Consider the following 12615-nt stretch of genomic DNA (forward strand, 5'->3'; position numbering starts at 1 on the left):
CTTGTTATAAACACAACACAGGTTTAAATTTAGGCAAACAAAGGTTCAAATCAGCACAATGTTATTTTTGCTTCAAATTTTGCTCCCTCTCATTTTCATCGGTGGTTTTTCCGCCAACATACTTGGATTGGCAATGATGGCAACCCAGTGGGTTAACTTAAAAGCCCACAAAATAACCCATTACCTATTGAATCTGGCCATGGCTGATATAGCGTATCTTCTGGTCATGTTTGTGATGTTTCTCGAACAGATGGTCGGCAAAGTTTTGCATCCAGTGTTGTGCAAGTAAGTTTAACTAAACTAACTAGTTTATTTCAACTAAATTATTAAAGTTTAGGTCGCAGTTTATTCTATTTTGGACGCTAGAAGTGAAGCCCGTCAACCAATTTCAAAAAAATCTGGAATTGAAATTGGTAGAAAATATGAAAAGAGAAAATCTGTTTTGGGTGAGTACTAAGAAGTTTTGAACGCAAATTAATCTAATTATAGTCAGGTTGGCGAATTTGCAGGATGTTTTAAATCACGCGCTTTTTTTCATGTTTTTAATCTATTTTTGTCCTTAATTTGCTTCATATACAACTCGTTTACTGAGATTCACAACTTTCTAAGAACACTTAAAACAATAGTTGTTAGGAAAATCAGTTTGGCTGACCTTTCAGTTAAACTCAAGGCCCTTGTTTTGATGTGTTAACTGACGAGATTCGTTCAAATCAATTGGAATACAAAAATGTCAAAACTTGCCTTCTGTTTGAGAGCATTGAACGTATTGTGAAACAGTTTCAAAACATTGATTTTATATTTTTAACACATTTTTAAACGTTTAAAATAATTTTGATGTTTTTTATGAAGTTCTAACACTTAGGAGACCACCTTAATTACAGTTGATTATCACGGAACAAGAAACTTTGAATAACTAAAATTTGTATATCTTCATAGTTTTCAGAAAGATATCAAACATAAAAGTTTGTTATTGTGATAAAATGTATCTAAAAAATGATAAATAAAAATTTTTTTTGCTTGCGGGAAAATGGTGGACACTTTGTTTTCCGAAACAATTTAACAATCGCCTCAAGAGGACTAAATATAGAATCAAATAAAATCTTATTAGTTTATATATAAGCATGAAAGATTGTACCAAGGAGCTTACGAGATTTTACAAAAACCCCGTTTTTTTAGATCCTACGAGATTTTACGAAACTGGGGGATTTTGAAAAAATTTGAAAATTTTGTTGACCCTTATTTTAGGTCAACTAAGTTGATTTTCCGAGATCAGCAAAATTTTGGAAAAAACAGGCTGAAAATGACGTTTTGAGCATTTTAAAATAACATTGACCCAAAAATTTTCGGCACGCTACAGACCACGGCATATCTTCAGTGCAAACATGGCAAGTTTTTAGTTGTAAATCAAAAAAAAACTTTATTGTTTTTCTAAAAAAAAAACTTTTTTAAGTTCTAGAACACTTTATTTGCTGCGAAAGCTGCAAGTCATTTGTTTTTTACTCTTACTTGTCGGTCAAATATTATTCATTTTTGCTTACACGCAAAGCTTGTCATACTAATTTTCCATCATCATAGGCGCAGATAGGCTCACAATTTAGCGTTTGTAGGGCTCTGGAATCCAAATGTCTTTTTAAAGTTTAGACGGAAAATGTCTAAGTTTTTATCCTTGTTGCTCTATTTTTCAAAAAATTCTGTGAGTTTTCAAAACCAAAGAAGTTTTGGTGATCGAAAAAATTGCTTTACTTCAAAAAAGTGGGCCTCGATTACGATAAATAAATTGGCTTCCGACGGAACAATTTATAAGATTTGCAAAATTTTTCCCACTGAAAGAAAAAAGGCTTATGATATCGTAAGGAAAAACAAAAAGGTTCAAAATATGCAGCTTAACTAAAATTTGTACTCCAACAACCATTCAAGACGCACTAAAGAACCTTCAGGATTTTGATGATATGAGCATCTTGTTTATCTTAATTTGTCAAGTTACATCATATGAGTCTTTCTTTTTGCAAGATAGAAGGATAATTAAAGTAAAGGGCTCTTAACTTGAAATGTTGGCAATAGCAAGAAAACCTTGAATTCATCTTTTTATTGGGACTGAATGCTCTCTATCATTGGTCGATCGATTGAATGCGGATGTTTTGATCGGACTAAATGATAGTTATATTTTTAGTTTACATCCACGTTCCACCTGTATACGTTTCGGTAGACGAGGCAACCACGACGTTTGTCGCTTATTACGCAATTTTTTTGACTTTCGACTTTTTTTTGTTATTTAGTCAATTTTGCAACCGAAATAGATTTTAATTGTACTTGAAGTGCAATCGGAACATTCAGGGCTTCACGCTGATATACGATCCCATCTTGTATAATTCAGCGATCGATTTTAATAAAATCTGAACAAAAAATTTGTATCAGCCAACTGAAATACGAGTAGTTACCTTAATTATCGTAAAAAATTAAGCCCTATTTAGAATTTTTACCTTTAACGAAGTATTGTGATTAGGTTCTGATTCAAAACCTTCTTTTTCAACATTTATTATAATGGTAAGTTTTGGCGAGAAAAAACTAGTCTATTTTAATGAATGACCTGAAATTGGCGACTCATTTGTGATTATTTAATGACTTAATGCAAAATCACCTTTGCAAAATCCCATGGGCAATTTTTTACTTGCAAAATCCTATGGGCAACTTTTTAATTCCTACTTATAGGTACCAATAATACTTCTTGATATTAAAAACGGGTTTTGTATCAGTTTTGTCATTATGATACGTTTTATAGTATGGGTACGATGTTTGTATCAATGTGTTTTGAGAAACCACCGGAAAATATATTAATAACCTGTATTAGCTTGCTGCAAATCGAAACGTCTCAAATGGCAGAGGCGAGAGGAGGGAAAAGTTCGCGCAGAAGGCTATTTGATATGCTAACGTTTCATTACAAATCCCTGAAGCTGTTCACCACAAAAACGTTTTAAGAAAAACCATTGGCAGCTACAAATTCATGAGAAAGTTGAAACAAGGAGATGCCCTATTGTTAACTTCAACACTAAAATAGGAACAAGACTGCTCGTATCAGGGCGAAGCCCTGAATGCTCCGACTGCCTTTTAAGGTATATGGAGCAATAATAACATGAGCAACACAAAAAAATAAATGAAATAAAAAAAATGAAAAATTTTTTTTTTCTAAAAATTGAAATTTTTTATATGAAAATCATCCACCCACACGCCATATAAAGTACAAAACAATAGACTTCTTCACTAGTAACAAATCAACTATGGCAATTAAGCTTCTTTCAACAATTTGGAACAATTTCTAAGACGGGTTAAATCTCCGCTCACATGTTAATAGAAAATAGCGCGAAACCTATCGCGCTAATTATCCTAAATCGGCCAAAATGGCAATCTTTAAACCCCAAGCTTAAATTACTGCAAACTATTTTTGCAAGCTTAAATTATATTTTTATTTAAATCAATTTAATACAATCTTCGTTGATATCACAATGAGTTTCTCGATATAAGTGAATGACTATATATATTATCAGGTCAAGATTTTAAAAATCATAATCACTTTTTCAGACTAAAAGAACAAGAACAATTCATTTTTTAGTATATTCAATATTGTGATATCTATCCAATAACTAGTCATTTTCTAGTCAAAAATTGGCAGTTTCAAATAACCAGAGTGAAAACTGAGCTGGTTGGTTCAACAAATCTTGCAGTGAAAAATTAAAAAAGGAAAAAAACATGTTTTTTTTCTGATTTATCCAAGAGCAATTGATACTTCACAAACAAAAACTTACAGTTTCAAAAAGTTACTAATTATTTTGCAGCGGGAACACTTCTGTTGAAACTACCGAATTTTGGTTTTTAATCATTTATCAAAGATAATCATATATCGATTTTTGCTGCAGGCTTCATCAGCCTAATGAAACCAATTTCAATCTAAAAAAATAAATGCGAACAAATTTTGGATATATGCTTAGTATCTAAATATAACCATTAAACTTAAGAGAAGCTAGGAAACAAAATTTGTTATACCACATTCATTTTGAAAGAAAAGCGCTGAAATACAATATTTTGTACATTGTATTCGTGAATGACTCATAAAATGATTCCAAAATGTCGTCATTTTTTGACTTTTCTAAAAGCATAAGCTTATCCTTAGACCTTGCAGGGCAATCTGAGTTATCGGGGCTTCGCCCTAAATCAAGTCTTCCTGTTAGTGTTGTTGTTTTTAAATGTAATGATACTACTTTAAAATATTTAACAAATTTTTTTGAGCAAAATTAAAACGGTTAATATAGTTCAGACGAACAATTTTTCGCTAATTATGTCAGCTTGCGTATAAACTATACTTTTCTCAAACTAATTAAGTAAAATTTATGTTTCAGACCGAAATTTTTCTTTGACGTTCTCTCTCAGCACGTGAGTGCGTGGTTGATTGTGATGATGAGCCACGAGCGATATCAGGCCATGAACAGTCCATACACTTACAACTCAACATACCAGACCAAGAATGCCATGGCACTGCTGTTTGTATGGATCAGTGGATGCTTTGTTTCCGGTATGAATAGCGTTCTTTTTCCTTAAAAAATGAAAATTAGACTGAAACATGTTTCTTTTTTATACCCAACTTTGTGAAACTACTCGTGTTATAAGAAAAAAGTTATAATCGAATGATGAAAAACTAATTAACTTAGACGATAAGTTTTTTGATATTGAATTTGAAGACCCGAAAAACATTTAAAATCTTGCTAGAAGCGTCCAAATAACCTGATTACAAACAGATTGATTGTTAAAAAAAATAGACCAATTGCTTGATAAGGAAATGAACTTTTTACTTTCTTGTCGAGCACATAATTGGTACAAGAATTGAGTTTTAAATACTAGAAAAACATTTGCTGACATCCTGCAAGGCACTTGAACGCTTTTAAAATGTTTGAAAGAGTTGTTGAGAAAAAAATAGTCTGATAACGAGGAGGTTGATTTGAATCAATCAAGAAAATTGATTGAAAAGGAAATAACATTTTTTAGTATATGGTCGAGCACATAGTTGTAAGAAATTGACTCGAATTAATTGTATGCCAACCGCCAAAAAATATAATGTGATTCGGTTTACATTTGATATTAAAAATTTTGATTTTCTGAAAATCCTGCTTAACGGCTTTTTCGGTGTTTTCTTGATAAAAGATATATCAATCAAATTTTTTTCCTAGCAGTGGAAAAAATGGGTTTGGCAACCGCTCTACCTCTCAGTTTTAGTTTATCGACAGATCACTAAAAATCTAAGCTTTTGCTCCTAAAAAGTAAAAAAGAAATCCGAGAAACCAAGAAGCCATCCTAAAGAATCCCCCATCAAAAAATCCAGCGCCCACCAATGAAGGTGATATATTTCTGAAAAATTTTTGCTTCATCGTAAAATTTTCGACTCTTTCCTTTTCTTTTTCTTTTTCTTACAATTTTTCTTTTCGATTTTTTTTCTTACACTTTTTCTTTTCGATTTTCAGCACCAATTGCGATTTTCACTGAGGCGATGGAGGAACCAGTGCCGAGTTTGAATGCGCAAGGGGAAGGGTTCGGCAACTTCACCATTCTGCACTGTGGCAGCACCTGGGATCCCCTCTGGAAGTCCGTCTACTTCTCCTCACTGGCCGTGATGGAATGTCTGGTCCCTGTTGGGCTGATGGTGTTCTTCTACTATGGAGTGTTCAAAAACTTCCTGCGCCAAATCCAGTAAATTTATTTTCATTATACGAGCATAGTAATTTTGTGTCTTTTAATCAAATGCGACAAATATAAATGTTCCTCTAAATTTGCAGCAGAAATTGTTTTTTTTCCGACATTTGATTTTCAAACAATTAAAATTATTCCGACAACTTGCAGCAAAATTAGTTTTTTTCCCGACGTTTGATTAACAAAACGGTATGTGTGTTTAAACCAGTCTAATGAAAAGTTACATAAAAATAAGGATAGCCGATTACTGTGCAAGTAGCACAGAGTGTTCCCACCATAGTCTTAAAAACATTTAAAAGATTTCGAACTAGTAACGTTTTTTTTCTGCAAGGTGTAATAAAAAGGCTCTGAACAAGAACTATAATATAAGCATAGTCGACATTCATAATAAAACAACTAAACTGGACAACACATTTTTTTTGTTGTTTTTGATGTTTTGTGATTTGCAAATTGGCGTAAAACAAACTCCAGAAACTAATTATAATTGGAAGAAAAACGAAGTTTAAGCATAAATAAGCTATTTTAGACGGCCTAAATTAAACATAAATAAGCATGCTTGCTCGCTTTACTCGCTCGAAGTTTCGAAATTAGACCAAACATCAAGAATTTCAAACTGGTTTCTCTTGACAGAGGAAAAAAATATTGAAATTTTCTAATTGTCGTTCAAAAAAACCTGAACGGACTTTAATATAATAAATCACACGGCCCATTCATATGGATATTTGTGGTAGCTAATTTTGCGTGGAAATTAAAAAGAAAAAAAAGAAAAAAAAACAGAAACAAATCCGAATAACAATTTCGTCCCTATTTTTTTTAACGGTCGAAACAATGATCAGAAGTTATAAGCCATCCGACCGCCATTGCCTCTTTTACATTAAATTATGTTTTTTTTTAAGTATGCAGTTACTACTTGTAGCTATCATTCTTGGCTGATTTATATGGTAGCTGATTTAAATTTCGGAGCGCCTTTTTACCTGGATAACGTCATCCGACCGTTATAAGCCATCCGACCGCCATTGCCTCTTTTACATTAAATTATGTTTTTTTTTAACAACATGCAGTTACTACTTGTAGCTATCATTCTTGGCTGATTTATATGGTAGCTGATTTAAATTTCGGAGCGCCTTTTTACCTGGATAACGTCGTTCAATGACAATATTTTCTTATGAAATTATTTTTATTTAAAAACTCCATAACCAAATATCACAACACATAATTCAGAGGAAAAAAAATTTGATGATGATTTAAAAAATAAAAAATATTCCCTACCAGAAATATCATTTTTAAAAAGGAATGTGTACTAAATGAAAACCAAAGATTCGAATTCTTGAGTTTAAACTGTTTATTAGTTTTTGCTTCAGGCGTTTTTCTGTTTTGGTCTTCAGTTTATTCAAGGACTTTCAACAGTAGCTGATTTAGGGGAGGGAAAACGGCGAAGGCTGCTACTCTCAGGGAGTCGACCCTCTGCCGACCCAAAGGGTCGGAACTGTGGACTTTTTTTAGATGTCCATTTTTGAATGATTGACTCTTTGGTGCCAGTATTTATTAATTTTGAGGGAGAGCGATTGCCGAAAAAACGGTTTTTTTTTGGTCAAATTTGTCCTTGTTATGTTATTTTATCTGAATGATTGATTTTACGATGTACAGCATGATTTAAAAATTGACAAAACAGTTTTTTTTTGTCAATTCAAAATTTCAATGCTTTAAAACAACGTAAGTGATTTTTTCAAAATTGAAAAATAAATGAGTGTGGGAAAAGTGGGATTAAACTTTTAGGAAATAAGTGCTTCTAAATTGAATTTCAAACGTAATTACTATTTCCAGGCGTCAAACAAAAAACTACAGAATCCTAGTCTATGGAAAAAGATGTTTGGAGTATGATGCTTCACAATCAAAATTGTTCTTAAAGCAAAATGGCCACGTTTTATTAGCTATTTTAAAAAAATTACTACCAAATTACAACCGTAAAGTTACAAAATAATTCATGAAGAATCAATCTGTTCACAGTTGTTAAATTATTTGCCACAACAAGTTACAATTCATAAAGACAACTTTAAACAGATTTTCAAATCTCAAACTAAAAAGTGTGAGAAGTGAAAACGAGCCAAAATTCGAATTTCAACTTTTATTTGAGTTTTTAAATGAGCATGAAGAAAAAGTTTCAAAAAAACGAATGAGCTCAATTTTAGACATTTTATTAAATTGAACAGCACAAAAAAACAGAGAAGTAACGTAGAGCTGTTTTTTTCATCAATTTTTGTCTTTTTCTCATTTAAATTGGACAAATATTAACAAACGAAATAGCCCATTGCCCTTAAAGATATGGCCATACAAGTAAAATTTTTGCGGCTATGCAACCAACATCCTAGGCGTTCGATCATTACGAACTCTAGCCCAAAATTTGAAAATACTTTTATCACCATCTGAAATGTAAAAAAGAAATCTGCACAATAGTGCATTTCATTTTCACCTACTATTTTAGTCAGAATTTTTGTAATGTTTTCTCGAAAAATCATCAGACTTTACAATGGTAATTTAGTAAGGCTGAAAACCATGACTATCGGGAATACTGCACTATTGAAAAGACATCACGAACTAATTTAGAAACTAATTTAAAAACAAAAGTAAAGACTGCTTTCAAGAAAGTTCATTTGATTTTGAGCAACGAAAAAAATTCGAGATATTTCATTTAATGGCAAACATTTTTTTGTTGGCAATAATTTTTGAAGTTTTTTTCAGGACAAAAAACTTGATGCTTTTAAATTTGCATCAAAGGTTAACAAGACTGCTCGTGTCAGGGCCAAACCCTGAATGTTTCGACTGCCTTTTAAGGTCTATGGAGCAGCAATAACAAAATTTAAATGTAATAAAAAAATTGATTTTTTTTTAATTTGAGATTTTTTTTTGTGAAAACATCCCCCCCACACGCCTTATTTGGGAAATAAGCTTCCTTTAACCATTTTGGAACGATTTCTAAGACCGATAAATTCTCCGCTTATGCGTTAATAGCGCGAAATATATCGCGCGTTAATTGTCCCAAATTGGCCAAAATGACAATCTTTAAACCCCCATAACTTTACGAAAAACGATCACAGGTGAAATATCTTTTCAAATTTGAGCTCAGGGCAACAATACCTTTTGAATGATATGAAAAAAATTCCGTCAAAATTGGCTAGTTAAAAAGTCGAAATTTGTCTGAAGAAAAAAAAACCCACCCCGAGCACAAACATTTCGTTACTTTCGTATCGAAAGTCGGAACAATAAGGCAATTTAGAAGATCTCCGGGAAAAGTGAAGCGAGCAGTGTTTTCAAGAATTTGTTGAACGGTGATTTAAAATGTTTGTATTTACACGTCGCGTTTGTTAACCATTAAGAAACTATTTATTATTTGTTTGCTCAAACTTTGATTATCAAAATATTAGCTTTTGTAAGCCTCTTAACTGGAAAATTTTAGAGGGAATTTACACTTAAGGTGGACATAAATGGTTCAAAATCAAAATATTTTCGATTTCTTTCGTATTTCAGGAAAAATGAAAAATCATTTTGTGGTTTGTATCCATAAAAGCTAAAACAAATGATTGAAATATATGGTTTTGAAAAAAAATCAAAAGTTAAGTAGTCGCACTAGAACAATATATTCACTGGAGTTATTGAATCGTGGCCGAGCTTGATACCCAAAATTTAGATTGAAAATGAATTCCCCCGTTTAATCAACTTTGTGATTAACCCGAAATACAAATAATCTTTTCTTATATGTCACTGGTCTTTGCAGAGATGAAAAACAACAAAGGTTGATTTTCTATCCTCTCATCATCGGCTTAGTTTCCTCTCATTAGTGCTTTAAATAAGGATAATTTCTTTGTTTCATTTTGGTTTCTTTTATTGTTAGTGCAGATAGTGCACTGCAGATAATTTGTGCAGCAAGTTCATTGCAGATAGTTTGAAGGTGACTATAAATGTCTAGGTCATTCAAACTACCCTAAAACACATGAGTTGTTTATTCAAAAACTTCAATGGGTTTGAATTAAAAAAATTCTTCCTATTTGTTTGTTTTTGTCTGAATAGACATTTTCGAAGCTGTCAGGTTTTGTTGGATTCAATCGACTTATGTTAAGTTTGAAAAAAATCTCTACAAGACTTTAATTATTTATCTTAATTGGATTCTTGTAATTAGGCTCAATGTGTTCAATTGAGAAACTTACAAACTGTACAAAAACTGCATGCAGTCGATCAATCAAAATATAAAAAAAAAGTTTTTTTGCTGGACCTATTAACTTCGAAAAAATGTTAAATAAACTCCAGAAAAAAATCATTTTTGATGCAAAATATTACAAAAAAATATTCAACTTTTGAAAAGAAAAAAGCCCTGAAAAATAGACAAAGTTGTGAAAAAAGAACAAACAAACATATATGTTGGCTCAAATTCATAACATCAAGAGAAAATGTAAGCATCAATCAACTGATACACGGATCAGAACAATACCCCCAAAGTTTTAGGTCAGTAAAATTAACAAAACAAGACTGAAATTTTCAACCCAAGTGAGAGTTTTTTTTAATGATTCTGTCAAACTGGACTATAAAAAACGGAGGCTTAGAGATCATACAATGTGCAGCAACAAATGTAATAGTCTAGTACAATCAAAAAAGAGACTTTTAGCATCAGTGAATTGTATGCAAAAAATTTCAACCAAAAATTTAGTACTCTTTTATAGGTCTTAGTAACTTTTTTTGTTTTTTTTTTACGGACAAAATTTTAAAATTTGCTCACGCTCATTTTTTTTGCCAAATCAACAAAAAATGTTTGATTATTGTTTAGTTGACTTCAAACAAAAATTATAAATGTTGTTTCTCATAATTGCTCTCAAAAGGCAACTGCAGATGCTTGTAAATCGAGTTGCTTGTTACAGTTGCCAAATTTAGCTCAGAAACTTGCTCAATTTGCGGTTTAGCTTTCTAAAAAAAATTTTAATTGATCCATTAGTGAACAATCTACAGATATGTGTTTTTCAGTGGCAAAGTAGTCATTTAAAATATAATACGCTTTAAATTTTTTTTATTCTATGAATTGAATGGTAGTTATGATTGCTTTTGATTTTTATGACTTCTACTCATTCGTTTTAGTCCTAAATGTGGGTTGATAGTATTTTGCAAATTACTTAAAAACATAACAAAAAAACTAATTTTGCTTAAAAATAGCTCCAACTAGAGCGTTTGTAACTGGTTTGCTTAATCTTTCTGCTCACCCTTTAAGATTTTCAGCCCATTTTTAATCGCATCAACCAGAGAATCGTACTTAGTAGAAGCTCGCAAAAAAATTACGGTCTCGGGTGGACCTCCTATAGAACATCAACCCTATAAAATTGCGTAAAACTTGTCCGACATCAACAAATTTTCATGATAACAACAGCAAACTTTAGAGCTATAGTTCGTGAAACATGTAAGCTTGGGGAAAATTGACCTCTTTAAAAAAACACAATGTATCACTTCTATATTGTCCGCAAGGTTTTTTCCTTTAATACCAGAACAAGCAAGGGGCGGGCTGTGATCCGGTATTTGTTCACAATTCGTTTGGCTGAAAGGTTGAGTTTTGGCGGTCGATCAATGATCTGTACTATGTTACGTCCCCTTGTAAAGAATGCTCTCGACTGTTATGCTTCCTCGGAAAAATTGCAAGATGCTCGATAATAATTGAATTCAAGATACACAAATAAAACTGCGAAGAAAAGAGCCTTTATTTGGCTATCATACAGTTTATTAATTATCAAAGAACTTAGTCTGCGATAATTTCTAGCAATTGTCTCTTGCAGTTCACTTCAAAAAAAAATTCACTCTTACTGGTCACGCACTACGGCGCACGCACTTTTCCTCAGTTTCTCGTCAAGCACTACTTAGGCATTACACGTGTCACACTTTAGGACCGTCTGAATTCTCTAAGTTTTAAAAATTCTCGCCTAACGCGAACCAACTATACTCTAAACCAGTAATTACTGTTTTCTCTCTCAAAGGTTACGCATTAACCGCTTATCGTTATGCCTAATTACTTTTTTTGTTCAGGTCAGAGTGAAATTCGCTCAATTAGCTACTACTCAAGACTTATCAGCTTAAGCACCCTTTAGCACGCCCTTACGTAAAAACCGGGGTCGAACTTAACCAGCAAACATCGGGTTCAACTACAAATCCATCTACCTTTTGTGTTTGACCAATGACCTTTTGCATGACTTTTTTATTTACCCCTCACTTTTTCCCTTTTCTATGAGTTGGGTAGCTCCCTTTACGGGTGGGTTGCTTTACCAAATGAGCCCAAAAATTACTGAATATGATCTACTTTTTCAAATTTCCCCCTTCGCCGTGTCCGATTTTGGTCAAAAAACCAGCATAAGATATCATTTTTGATGCCAAGCTAATCACCAAACTTTCAACCCGACATTCCCATTTCCTCCCATAAATGTGCACAATTCTGGTCCGGGCCTGGTTTTTTCTACGTGTTTGTCATTCTTGTCCAAAGTCTAAGTAGAGTAGGTTAGGTTGATCACCATGCTAATTACATATTAAGCACTTTCGCTCAGGTCCAAAAGTTAAGAAATAAGTTCCTGGTGTTGGGGAACTTCCCTTAGTCGCCAAAAAAGGTATTTAGCTTTTACGGGTCCTTAAAATGCTAATTTATCGCTTTATAGGTGTTTATGGGGGTTTAAAGATCGAAAAAGCTACCAGGTCAATTAGAGGTCAACAGAGCTCAAATGAGTTCAAATAAGGTCAAACAATTTAGAGCGCTGGGATATCGTTTTGACCAAGTTTACTTCATATCCGATCATCCCTTCCCAGGTTTTCGTCAAATTTGGGTCAATTAGTACTTTTTCCGGAAATTGTCATTTCCACTAGAAG

The 12615-nt window shown here is 32.6% G+C and overlaps 1 protein-coding gene across 2 annotated transcripts in view; it reads left to right on the forward strand.

Annotated features, from left to right (window-relative positions):
* Window positions 1-12615, forward strand: part of LOC134848512 (somatostatin receptor type 4-like) — a 70361-nt gene that overhangs the window by 49953 nt on the left and 7793 nt on the right. For both annotated transcript variants that reach the window (XM_063866001.1, XM_063866002.1), the window contains exons 3-4: window positions 4392-4564; window positions 5508-5733. In XM_063866001.1, coding sequence (XP_063722071.1) covers window positions 4392-4564; window positions 5508-5733 — 399 coding nt within the window. The remainder of the gene's footprint in view (window positions 1-4391; window positions 4565-5507; window positions 5734-12615) is intronic.

The sequence above is a fragment of the Symsagittifera roscoffensis genome, chromosome 6 (assembly GCF_963678635.1).
Source record: "Symsagittifera roscoffensis chromosome 6, txSymRosc1.1, whole genome shotgun sequence".
Classification (NCBI taxonomy): Eukaryota; Metazoa; Xenacoelomorpha; order Acoela; family Convolutidae; genus Symsagittifera; species Symsagittifera roscoffensis.